Below are 13232 nucleotides of genomic sequence, written 5' to 3'. Positions count from 1 at the left end.
AAATAATGTAATACTTCTCATATGTAATTGCTACAAAGTTGTGTTACTATCATATACTATTGTATAGATATTGTTATCAGTGTAGACAGTTAAGTTCATTATATGGTAATAGCCCTGAATTCATAAATATATATCTGATTTCAATTCTGCACTGTTATAGTATTGAAGAACATTGCAGTCCCAAGATATTCGAATGGGAAATCGAGGTTGTATAACATCTGGCTAAGTTTTTAATCTCTAAGCTTTATTTTCTTTGTATGAACAATGAGCATATTGTGTATGTGTGTGTGTGTATGTGTATGTGTAAATATATATTAACATATATGAAATATATAATAAAATATATATTTGACTTCAAAATGATATTTATCTCTGTACTTTTAGTGCTAAGCATGCTTTAAGGCTGAAGAGTATAAATGTTTCTTAAGTGAGTTATAATGATGAAGAATTTTATCTCTGTTTGGTTTTTGAGTAGAAGTTTCTACTGCATGCTTATTAAAACCTCTGAAAGTCAATAGTATTGAACTGAAGTCTATTAATCTGTGCTATTACTTTTAGAAAAATTTTAAATAACAGGAGAATTTCTAATGGCCTTCCAAGAACACACAGCATGTTTTTCTGAGGTGAGGACATTTGACATGATGCCATATTGGGCATCAATAAATGAAACTTAGTATTTAAACAGTAAGTTAGAATAGTGGTTGCAAAAACTATACTTTCAATAATGCAAGTATCTTATCATATAAGTTTCCAACAATAAAGCCAAATATTAATCTAGCTCATAGTAAACATTCAATTCATGGTTGTTCATTGAAGGGTGGCACTTTCAGGAATGTATACTTTAGGAGATCTGAAGAGAAAACAGAAACAGTGAATGTATGAAATAGAAAAGAGGTAAACTTAAGAACTAAGTATGATACTATAATACTGAAAAAAGTATTGCAAACAAGGTTGTAAAAAGAAGGAAATGGTTGATCATATCAATGACAGAAAAGATATATTAAAATGACTGCAAAAACGTGATGAATTTTAGGATGATTTTGGGTGGTTTAATTTTTGGAGCCAATTGGATTGAAAAACAGTTTATCATACAAAGAATACTGATGGTAACAAAAGAGAAATGCTGTATAAGAACAATGTATTTATAATGTGATGAAGGAGGAAGAAATGGAATATAAAATTCAAAGCATATCATGGTTATGGTTATTGATTAAGTGGAAGGAATCAATACCAAAGATGGAAACCACATTTCTGTTTTTGTGTAGGCCATTATCCTTGTCATTCATTGCTCCAATTTTTACATGTGGTTCCACACATAGAGGTCCAGAGTGATTAAAGTGATTGACCTTTTCCCATTTTCACAGGTAGGCCAACGTGACCACAAGAACAGTTTCTGGTCTAAAATAGAAACATTTAATAATTTTTTTAAAAAATTTAGCTGAATAAAATAAGATCCCACTTGTTTTCACCTAACCTATAAGCCATGTAAGTGTTTTTTTTGTCTAGCACAACCTTTATCTTTTTACCTGTTCTTACAAACTATACTGCGATGTTGAGGAAGACAGTACCACAGTCCCCTTAAGATATACAATTCTCTCCATAAAAGCTTAAACTTCTGGTAGAAAGCTCTAGATCAACTTTGCACAGGCTTTGAAAACTGGAAAAAATTCTCTTGTCAATGATTTCCTACTGGTTTTGTTTCTCAAGTTTGTGACATAGTTAATCAATGATATAAGACTTTCAATCACATTTTAATATTTTCCATAGCCAGAAAATGATATAGTCCCAGGGAACTTGAGTATCTCTGAGAAACTGAAAAAATAAATAAAAAATATATTTTGAAAGAACATATTCCAATATACTTTAGGCTTAGAAGAAAGATTTTTTTTTATAAAATAAAAGAACATATATTTCAAAAAACCATACAATATGACAAAAATAGAGTAAAGATATACAATGTGGTGTTTCTATTGGTTGGAAACCAGGTATGTAAGAATTGTAAAGCACAGCTATCCTCTCAGGATCACATAGAGATGGAAGGTCCAAGAGTTAAAGAAGATCAAATATACTATGGTAGGTATGTTGTGAGGAACAGGATTTTCAAGTCAGAAAGAGATAAATAAATTAATAGTAGATGGGCAAAAGACTCCGCAATGTACAATACTGACTGCTGTGAGGTTAAAAATATAGTAACGTACATAAGAGGAATTAAAGAACTGGATTCCTAGTGATCAGTTGAGACTCTCTGCACAATTATTCTTTTGCCAGAGAATCCTGTCACATTAGGAAGAAAAGACTATAATTGAGGTTATTGAAGGCTAGGTGTTAGTAAGGTAGGAATAGCTGGAGGCCAAAATGACAGGAAATTCTAGGGTGGGAAAAAAACACAAAATTAATATGGATAAAGGGAGAATCCAGCCTTGCAAGAAATAATCCAGAATAGATTTGTAGATCAATTGGTAGGAGAAAGAGAGAGACAGAGAGAGAGAGAGAGAGAGAGAGAGAGAGAGAGAGAGAGAGAGAGAGAGAAGGGAAGGGAAGGGAAGGGAAGGGAAGGGAAGGGAAGGGAAGGGAAGGGAAGGGAAGGGAAGGGAAGGGAAGGGAAGGGAAGGGAAGGGAAGGGAAGGGAAGGGAAAAAAGAAAAAAGTTAATTAGGTGGTTATTAAAAGAATGAAGTTATAGTCAAAGAACAGATATGTCAGAATTCAAGTCTGACGGTGGAGCTGTCTTGAATGACAACTAGATCTTAAGTTAGAAAAAGCAGGGGATTGCTAAAATAAAACTGCGATGGGTAGTTTTGCACGTACAAATCAAAGACTCAACATACTAACACTGTGCTAGTACTATGAACAATGAAAATTAATGTACATACCCCTCCTCAAGAAACTTGCAGCCTATTAAAAAAGAACAATATGTAGGAGATACACAGAGGTTAAAAAACACAGAGAACAAGTACTACAATAAGCAGACTGGATAGGAGTACTCAAGTGGGAAAGATTCATTTCAAATACATGGGTTATAGAAAATATCATGGAATAGGTGGCACCTGAGTTAATTTTTAAAATTTAAACTAGATTTCGACATGCAGAAATAATATAACAAGCATTTTTAACAGATCGTCAAGTTTTATAAAGCCCAGTCCATAAGTTTCAAAATACATAGAACACACTGAGAAAGATTTAAAATAAGAGAAATCATACAATCTCTGCTCTCAGGAAATAACAGAAATAAAATAGAAATTAAAAACAGAAAGATAACTGGAAATACATGAATATTAAACAACACACTTCTACATAACACATGGCTCAAAGAAAAGCCTCAAGAGAAATTTAAAAATATTTAGAACCTGAAAACACAACTTATTAAAATTTGGGGAATTTAGTAAGAAAAGTGCTTAGAGGGAAGTTTATAGGTCAAATGCATATATTAGAAAAAAATAAAATTAATAATCTATTTTCACCAAAACTGGAAAAAGAATGGCAAATCAAATCCAAAGTAAACAAAATAAAATAAATAATAAAATTTAGAAAGAAAATCAATAAAATTGAAAATAGAGCAATAGAGAAAATTTTTTTAAATGCTGAGTTTTTTGAAAAGATCAATAAAATTGACAAGCCTCTAGCCAGATAAGAAAAAAGAAAGAAAAGAAAGAAAATAAATGTATAATATTAGAAATAAAGAAGGTACAGTATTATAAATCTTTACAAATCATTACATCATCATTACATATCTTATGGGCATTAAAAGGATAATAAAGGAATACTATGAACAACTTTATGTCCACATTTGAAAGCCTAGATGAAATGGACCAATTCTTTGAAGGACAAAGTTTGCCAAAACTCACACAAGAAGAAATTAATGAGCTGAATAGGCTTATGTCTGTTAAAGAAATTGAATCAATTAATAAGTTTCCAATTCAGAAAGGACCAGGTACAATAAGAATTCTATTAAAACTTTAAGGAAGAAATTACACCAATTCCCCATGATCTCTTTTACTGAACAGAAGCAGAGGGAATACTTTTAAAATCATTCTCTGTAACCAACATTACTCTAGTACCAAAAACAAACAGAAACATTATGAGGAAAAACAACAGCAAATACACACCAATATGTCTCATGAACATAGATGCAAAAATCCTTAACAAAATCTTAGCAAATTGAATACAACAGTGTTTAAAAAATATGCACCATAACCAAGTATGATTTATCTCAGCTATGAAAAGCTAGTTCAACATTAACAAATTAATTGATATTATCCATCAAGAAAAATCACAATTCTATAAACTTATACAGAAAAAAAATTGACAAGTATAACACCTATGACAAAAAAAATCAGTAAACTAGTAATAGAGAACTTCTTTAACTTCATAAAAGATGTCTACAAAAAAACTGCAGTTAACTTTATACTCAATGGTGAGAAACACAGCTTTCCCACTAAAGATCAGGAATAAGGCAAAATGTCTCGCTCACCACTGCTTTTAAAATCATACCGAAAGTCCTAGCTAATTCAATAAAGCAAGAAAATAAGATTAAAAGATATACAGATTGGGAAGGAAGAGAAGATATCAAACTGTCTTTGTTTTCAGGTGACATATGTAGAAAATCCAAAAGAATCAATAAAAGAAATATTCTGGAACTAATAAGCAATTGTAACATAGTTTCATGATACAAGGCTAATATACAAAAGCCAATCGCTTTCTTATATATGAGTGACGATCGAGTGAAATTTGAAATTAAAATCACAATAATGTTTATGCTAGCATCCAAATAAATGAAATACTTAAGTATATTTCTATCAAAATATATATAAAATACATATATGAAAAATTACAAAACTCTGATGATCAAAATTAAAGGAGGATAAAATAACTGGAGAGATATTTCATGTTTATAGATAAGAAGACTCAATATTGTGAAGATGTCAGTTCTTCCCAACTTGATCAATAGATCCAATGAAATCTCAATCACAATTTTAGCAAATTATTTTGAGATTTTTTTTTGAGAGGCAAAAGACACAGAATAGCCAGCACACTATTGAATAAGAATGAAGTTGAAGGATTAATATTACTTAACTTTAAGACTTACTATAAAGCTATATTAATCATGACACTGTGGTATTGCAAAATAATAGACAAATAGATCAATGGAATAGAATAGATAGTTCGACCTAGGCTTTCATAAATGTAGTCAACTGATCTTTGACAGAGGAGCAAGAGCAATGTAATGGAGCGAACCTTGTCTTTCAACAAATGGTGGTGAAACAACTGGACATCTGCATGCAAAAAAAAATAAATTAACCTAGATACAATCTTATACTTTTTACAAAAAAAAAAAATAACTTAAAACAAATCAAAGACTTAAGTGTAAAACATAGAATTATAAAATTCCTAGAAGATAACATAGGAGAAAACTTGGATGACATTGATTATGGCAATGATATTTTAGATATAACACTAACTATATGATCTATGAGAGAAATAACTTATATGCTGGACTTCATTAAAATTAAAAATATACAAAGAACTCATAAAATTCAACAATAGGAAACAAACTACCAAAAGTGGGCAAAAAACCTTAGCATTCAACTCATCAAAGATACATTGATGTAAATAAACATATAAAAGGATGCTTCACATCTTATGTCATCAGGAAAATTAAAACGACAATGAGATATCACTGCATACCTATTAGAGAGGTGAAAACCCAGAACACTGACAACATCAAATGCTAGTGAGGATGTGCAGCAACAGGAATTCGCATTCAAAGCTGGTGGGAATGCAAAATGGTACAACCACTTTGGAAGTCATTTGGCAGTTTCTTAAAAAACTAAAAATATTCTTACTGTATGATTTAGCATCACACTTTTTTGTATTTACCCAAAGAAGTTGAAACTTAGGTCCATACAAAAAACTACACATACATATTTTTAGCACTATATTCACAATTGCCAAAACTTGAAAGCAAAATATGTTTAGCATGTAAATGGGAAATAAAATGTGGTACAGCCAGGAAATGGATTATTCATTGCTAAAAATAAATTAACTCTCAAGCCATAAGAAGCATGGAGGAACTATAAATGCATATTACTAAATGAAAAACGTCAATCTGAAAAGACTGTATACTTTATTATTCCAACTATATGACATTCTAGAAAAGTTAAAACCATGGAGACAATAAATAGATTAGTAGTTGCCAGGGATGGGGCTGTTGATGTATTGGTATTTATAAATAGACAGAGCAAAGAGGATTTTTAGGCAGAGAAAATACTCTGTATGATATAATGATGGTTATGTTGCCCAAACCCAAAGAATGTAGAACACCAAGAATAAACTCTAATGTTAAAGTTAGGACTTTGGTTTATAATTAAGTGTTAAGTGTAGGTTTATAAAATGTAACAAATGTCCCACTCTGGTAGGAGGTGTTGATAATGATGGAGACTGAGCATGTGTGGTGACAGGAGGTATATATAGGAAATCTCTGAACCTTCTTAATTTCGCTGTGAATTTAAAAATGCTCTAAAAATCTCTTTACATGTGTGAGGTATGCAGGACAAATGTTTCCATGTTTATTTTACATACAGAGAAATTGGAGGTCAGAGAGTTACATAACATTGTTACCTGTAATAACCTTACAGATAATAAATGGAGTGGGATAATAGGCATTTCAGACCTATGACTTCATGTGGTGTAAAGTCGGCAATAAATTCAAACAAGAATTATTGTGTTAATCAGAAACGTATATGTATTTATGCATATGCCCAAGACACATTGAAGGTTATTTATGGATTTCTATAGTGAGCAGTATGTTTTGCATACAAAGACTAATATTTGTGATAAATAAATAAACCTATTTTAAAAATCAACAATATTTGAAAATAATTTTTATCACTGAGACAATGACTAAGAATCTCCCCCCAAAATGTAAACAATATTGAACAGAGAGTGGAAAAATAATCTGTACTCAAAATTTCAGATTATCTGACTCTTCAATAATGTAATTTTTAAAGTAAATATATATGTGTATATATGTGTGTATGTATATATGTTTTTGTGTGTGTTTGTGTGTGTGTGTGTGTGTGTATGTATAAAGTATCATAATTTTGTCTGGGTAGTCTCAATACTACTACAGATGTTAAAGTATAATGTTTCACAATACTAAATATATGGGTAATGGAGTCTTGATTTCAGAGAGTGTACAATCAAATAATAAGAAACAAATAATTTTTTGTTTTATAATTACTGATTATCTCCATTCAAAGAATTACATTTTCTAAGAGCTACAAAGAAAATAAAAAGCATTGCAGTCTTCCTAAGTACCTAAGGAAATAACAAATCCATGTGGAGATGGTCTCGCTAAACATTCTCAAATACTGCTATCAAGACCACATTTAAGAGATTGTTCAGAAGACAAGTATTCATAGATCCTTCATCAATATGTGGAAGTACTTGAATCCCAACACTTACTCCATAAATACTTGTTAAATTATAAAGTATATTATTCTCACTTTTCTTAAGGGGAAATTGAGACACAAGTGGACACATTCATCGATAGCCTTATTCATTCAAAAATAGAGGCAGAACTATGACTCAGATGGTAATCTCTATAATCAGCTTATTTTGTAAGAAATCATATATAAGCAAAAAACAGTTCAAACACTTCACTTATATTTAGGAAATCACTTTCATAAAATCAACCTAAAAAGTGTAAATAGAATGTAAAAAACAATATATATTAATATATAAGCCTACATTTATAAAAGATTAGTCTACAATTATTCTATCTAGGGCCTATGTCACATATATGATTACATAGGCCGCAGATTTTATCTAGGCCTATTAACTGTAATCACCTGAAAATCAAACTGTCTTGATTCATTTAAAGCAGAAAGAACAAATATATTCAAGACATGCTTTAATTTGTGGCATGTGAAGCAATGATTATAATAATCAGAGAGTGGAAAGAAATATATATTGCTAAACTAAAATTAGTTCTCATTTTTCATGGGTGGTTGAGCTTCTGTGTGGATATTTCAAAAGTCTTAGTCACTGTTGAATATCAAAATTAAACCTAAGAAAACCATGTAACATCATAATATTTTTTCATGCTATGCATATTTTTTCTTGTCCCAAATGTGAAAGAACATTATTTCAGAGACAGACAATAGTTGTACTTCCAAAAGCCTTTTCATGCAGTTTTAAGATAAAACAAAAAAGTATATTTGAACATTTTCTTATCCTTTGAAAGTGCTGAGTCAAAATATAACAAAAAATTTCTCTAAAAACATTAGATAATTTGGATGCAGAGTATCTTAGAAGCAAAGGCTTTACCATGTGCCTTGTTCTAAGATATGGACTGCTCTTAGGGGAAGAGAGAGTGACATAGGCCTAGAGATGAAGCTGAGCCAGACATATGCTCTGTGGAGTGTCCTTTATTTATTTGAAGAAATGAAATCAAGTCTAATATAGATATGATTCTAAAACTTAGAAGCAACAGAAAAAGGTATTTATTCGTAGAAGATACACACACACACAATTTACATAACTTTTTAATACTGTACTATAGAATTTTTCTATTTCATCATGAATAGCTGAGATTTAAATAAAGTTTGTGCATTTTCTAAAGTGTGTTGTACAACTGAGTAATTCTCAAATAGGAGGCATTTGGTTACCTTCCACTTATTTTGGAATTTTTGTCTATTTCTTTTCATTAAACATGTAAGAACTGGATACAAGATACAGAGAAAAAAGTAAATAATTCAAGCTATATTGGAGTTACTTTATATTCTATACCATTTTGGAAAACAATTTAGAATAGCATCATTTAATTTTCTCCAAAAGCAGCAACAAAAAAAAATCAACAAAAAGTCATTGGGTTATTTAGACTGGCCAGTGCATTTTGAAGAAAAAGTTTATTTGTTATTAAAATACACAGCATTTACATAATTTTGAGTATGAAATTTAGACCTGAAGAAGAACTATAAACCTCTTTTCCCAAACCATCTTTGAGAAGATGAATAAACTGAGATAAGAAGTGGTTTAACAGCTGACAAAATGCTTCAGCTCATGACATCAAATGATTTTTGTAGGATGCTTAATATTTGTGATTTTTATGGGATCTTTCAATTATAACTCAGAAGATGCATTGAAAAATATCCAGAGGAGATGATGATAATCAAAGTAATAAACTACTATGTATAATTTTATGATAAACTAAAAAAAGAATCCTAAAATGTCTTAAATATTCTTCCACTTACATAATATAACTCAACATTTTCCCAATTTTATCTGAATCCCAAGATGCTTTCTAATAATTCAAAATTATATATTGTCTTACTTTATCATTAATCTTTAAATTAAAGACAGCAATATTATGAGAGAAATAAATAAATATGAATTTGAATCTGTATTTGTAATATTTAAAATAAGACCTTTTTAACAGATATTCTTTCAATTTGCAAATACATAAATGAGATGATGATTTGATATGATTTGTTCTGATATGTCTGCAGGCAGAATGCTTTTCAAGTCATCGCTGTGGATGGGGTCTGCAGTGGGATTATTCAGTGCCTCTCTGATGAAGACTGTATTGACTGGCTTCAAGCAATAGCAACTAATATTTCAAACCTCACAAAGCACAATGTAAGTAGTGATTCAAGGGACACCTGGCCATAGAGTTTCTCCCCTTGGTAAATTTCTTCAAAAATATATATACTTATAAAACTTTGCACCAACTCTTTGGAGTTCATCTAAGAAAATCCATGAAATCTTTCTAGAATACTTATCAAAAGAAAATTACTTTATTTTGAGTTTTGGCCCAAATTATCAGTTCAAGAACATTTTCCCACATAAGTTTCCTGCTAAACGTCTACATTATTTAAATAAGTGAAAATAAACATTTTGCATATAATCATTAAATACACATATAGATAGATGATAGATAAATCAATATAAGATATAGACATTTATCATCTATCGTCTATCATCTATCTATCTATCTACCTATTTATCTATCTATCTATCATTTATCATCTATATCTCTCTATGTATCTATTTATCATCTATCTACCTATCATCTATCTATATGTGAAAGCATTCTGGACCAAACTAGTACGAAATATCGAGAGTGTTATTAATTTTCCTTTAGTGACTTTAGAATTGCAGGTAGAATTTTTGAAGTAGTTAGAGGGAAGAGTTAAAAGAGTTAGCATGGAGACCGAAGGTCTTGCCTAAGACTGCACTAGTACAGGAACAATCAGAAGGCATCATTGTTGTATCTGGTAACTACCACATTAGAGTCATGTCTATATTATTAGGAATGGCTTCTCCACTTTTTGTCTGTCTTTCTACTTTAACTTTCTCCATTCTTGTCTCTTTATTATCACTATCCACTCATTATCACTATTGATTAATAACTAATTTAGTTTTAACAAAATATGCAAAATCATAAACCTCACTTTATTGAGTATGGATGCATATCATTTAAAAATTGTTAAAAAATATTAGCTATCATACATGTCCTAATACTTTCCTATTTCCACAACTGTACTATGCCATGTTGGAGTATTTAAGAAGTCTTAAGGAAAATTCAGAGGTCTAATATATAAATGGTCAAGTGAAAGCATGTAACTTTTTCATCAATTCATGAACATATAAAACTTTCTTCACATAAATGACTCTTTAGATCCAAATATCTTCGCACATACTTTACTTTTAAATCTAAAAAAGATTGCATCAAATATTTCTTAAAAGTATAAGGACCATCAGCCATTAAAGACAACAATGCCATCATAAATAACCATGTACATATATCCTAAGTGGATGTTGAAGGGATTATCTGGGAATGGAATTGATAGGCATGGGATATGTACCCGTTCAACATTTCCTGATAATGCCAAATGTTTACCAAATTACTGGTCAATTTACCCCATTATTCTCAATGACTGACAGGTCTTTTTCCACAGGTCACCTCAACAATTCGCATTATCATGTATTTTTAATTTTTGGTTATTTGGTATGTGTAAAACTATGTTTCATCATAGTGTTAATAAAAGGAAGTGGACTTCTTTTTTTTTCTCATGGTACCTAAATAAGTACAACTACACAAAACCTTACCTGGGTTATCACTCAATAAGGAGGTCTGGCCTAGTCATATCTGGCTTGAGCAAGAATTACCCTGTAACACTCAATCTTTGTTAATTTGGTGGTATCAACATAATAGAATTACAGAAAATGACAGTTTCAGATTGACAAAAAAAAAAGTAGTGTTTCTCTGAGGATCATGTCTCTCCTTCTCAACACTTATTCTCTAATAGGAATGTTCTAGGATTAAAGAAAAGAGTAAAATGAGTAAAATATTTTGTGAGAGTATTGACTATTTTATTACATAAAATTTTTAGAGTGTCCAAAATGAGCCAACAACCTATATTTACTAGAAAAAAAATTAAAAAGAACGGGATGTTAAATTGTAAAGCCAATGTTTTTCTCTTTACCTAGATCCAAATTTATATTGACCCCAAATCCTAGGAATTTTCTTATAAAATTTGTGATTCTTTGGAATGTATGTTTGGGTAGAATGCTGTGACCCAGAAAGCAAGTGTATGAAAAGTCAACATTTCATAAAAAAAAAAAAAAATGTGAAGATATTAATGCTACTATCCTCTGTGTTATCAGAGTAAAGGGATTCATCTGCCCGCACGCATCTATGTCAATGAGATACATATAGGTTTTGCACCAAAGAAAATAAAGGTTTATTTTAGAGTCATAAATTCTGGAGACATAAGAGAACTATTGCTCTCAAAAACCTGGTTCCCTAGGTGTCCTGAGGAAATAGATTATATAGGGAAAAATCAGTCATCATGGAAGCTAAGGGAGTTAGGGGTCATAAAGTAATTGATCATTGTGTTCAGTTAGACACAGCCATGGGTTATCCTTAGTTTAACTGAAAGTTATTGTCCTCCTGGTCTGTAAATCTGAGGCTTCATTCTTAAAAGATTAGACACTGCTTGGAACCTAATGTCTTAAGACTTAATGGTTAAAGGAGTAGGTTTGCAAATGTAGAAGGATAAAGGCGGAATAAAAGCAAGTGAGTCACAGGTGCCATTACTAAGCAAAACCAACTTGAATCAAATAAAAAGCTATAACAAAAATCTGGATGTGGTTACCTGAACACAAAGAAAGAATAGCCATATTTTACTTCTTGTTTTTCTCCCTTTTAATAAGTGCTCAGCATGAAACTTAAGAAAGCAGACAGTTCTTCTATCGATATTATTTTAGCTGCTGAGAGATTCATATATTTATTATGCTGTTACTGTTTTATAAATTCCCTTATTATTCTTTAGTCTCCTGTGATTGTGTTTAATGATATGTCTTGTTGATCTTATAACCAGTTCTTACTCAAAAGCACCCATGATTACAATACATTCTCATATATGTAGTGCTATATAAATGTTGAAAAGTTGTTACACATAGTAATAATAATGTTACCTTAGTGAAGGTATGATGACTGCATTATTGATACAGTTGATACAGTTGACTAGTATAAAGAAAGAATTTAGGCAGATTTGATAGAAAGTAGAAAAGTTTCTTTTAGCATTGTCAGATGTTCATTCCAGTTCTTTTAATATATATATTTTTTAATTCTAAAAAGATACTAGAAATCATTCCTTTCAAAAGGATATAGAACTATTTTTATATCTGCAAATACTTTGAGGGTATGTAAGCTTATGTTAAGTCTGACTCTGAATAGTTTACTTGTTATTATTAGGTACAAAAGAAAAATATTGAGACAACTATTTAAGGAAATTTTAATCTAGAGATTAACGTGCATAAGAATCAGTTTGAAAAAAATTAATTAAAAATGGTTACAAAATAAGTGAAAAAAATCATGCTATTAAAATGATGTACTTGTAATGTACATATATACATATCTATATGTATATTTATACACAAGTAATACTTAGAATAAAAAGAGAAATATTAAAATTATAATTTTATAAAAACTTTTTTATGATAAATCATGTTTTAGTGTGTGGACCAATCAGGGAATAGACTGAGGAGAAGGTTTAAAGAAAGAAAGGAAAAAAAAAAGACCAGTAATAGAATCGCTGGAGCAGTATAAGATTTATTTTCTATTCTTTTTGCTCGCTAATTTCAGCAGTAATTCCATGAAATCAGGAAATATTCATACCTGTTATGTGAAAATTCCATGCAATTACAGTTGCGGGCTGAAAAATT

The 13232-nt window shown here is 30.4% G+C and overlaps 1 protein-coding gene across 12 annotated transcripts in view; it reads left to right on the top strand.

Moving 5' to 3' along the window:
* The window catches only part of SNTG1 (syntrophin gamma 1), a 746957-nt gene that overhangs the window by 564774 nt on the left and 168951 nt on the right, over positions 1 to 13232 (top strand). For all 12 annotated transcript variants that reach the window (XM_036232864.1, XM_036232861.1, XM_036232854.1 and 9 more), the window contains one exon: positions 9509 to 9638. In XM_036232864.1, coding sequence (XP_036088757.1) covers positions 9509 to 9638 — 130 coding nt within the window. The remainder of the gene's footprint in view (positions 1 to 9508; positions 9639 to 13232) is intronic.

Source organism: Rousettus aegyptiacus, unplaced genomic scaffold (genome assembly GCF_014176215.1).
Source record: "Rousettus aegyptiacus isolate mRouAeg1 unplaced genomic scaffold, mRouAeg1.p scaffold_m13_p_15, whole genome shotgun sequence".
Classification (NCBI taxonomy): domain Eukaryota; kingdom Metazoa; phylum Chordata; class Mammalia; order Chiroptera; family Pteropodidae; genus Rousettus; species Rousettus aegyptiacus.
The sequence above is the reverse complement of the archived record's forward strand: the minus strand, read 5'-3'. Positions and strand labels throughout refer to the sequence as shown.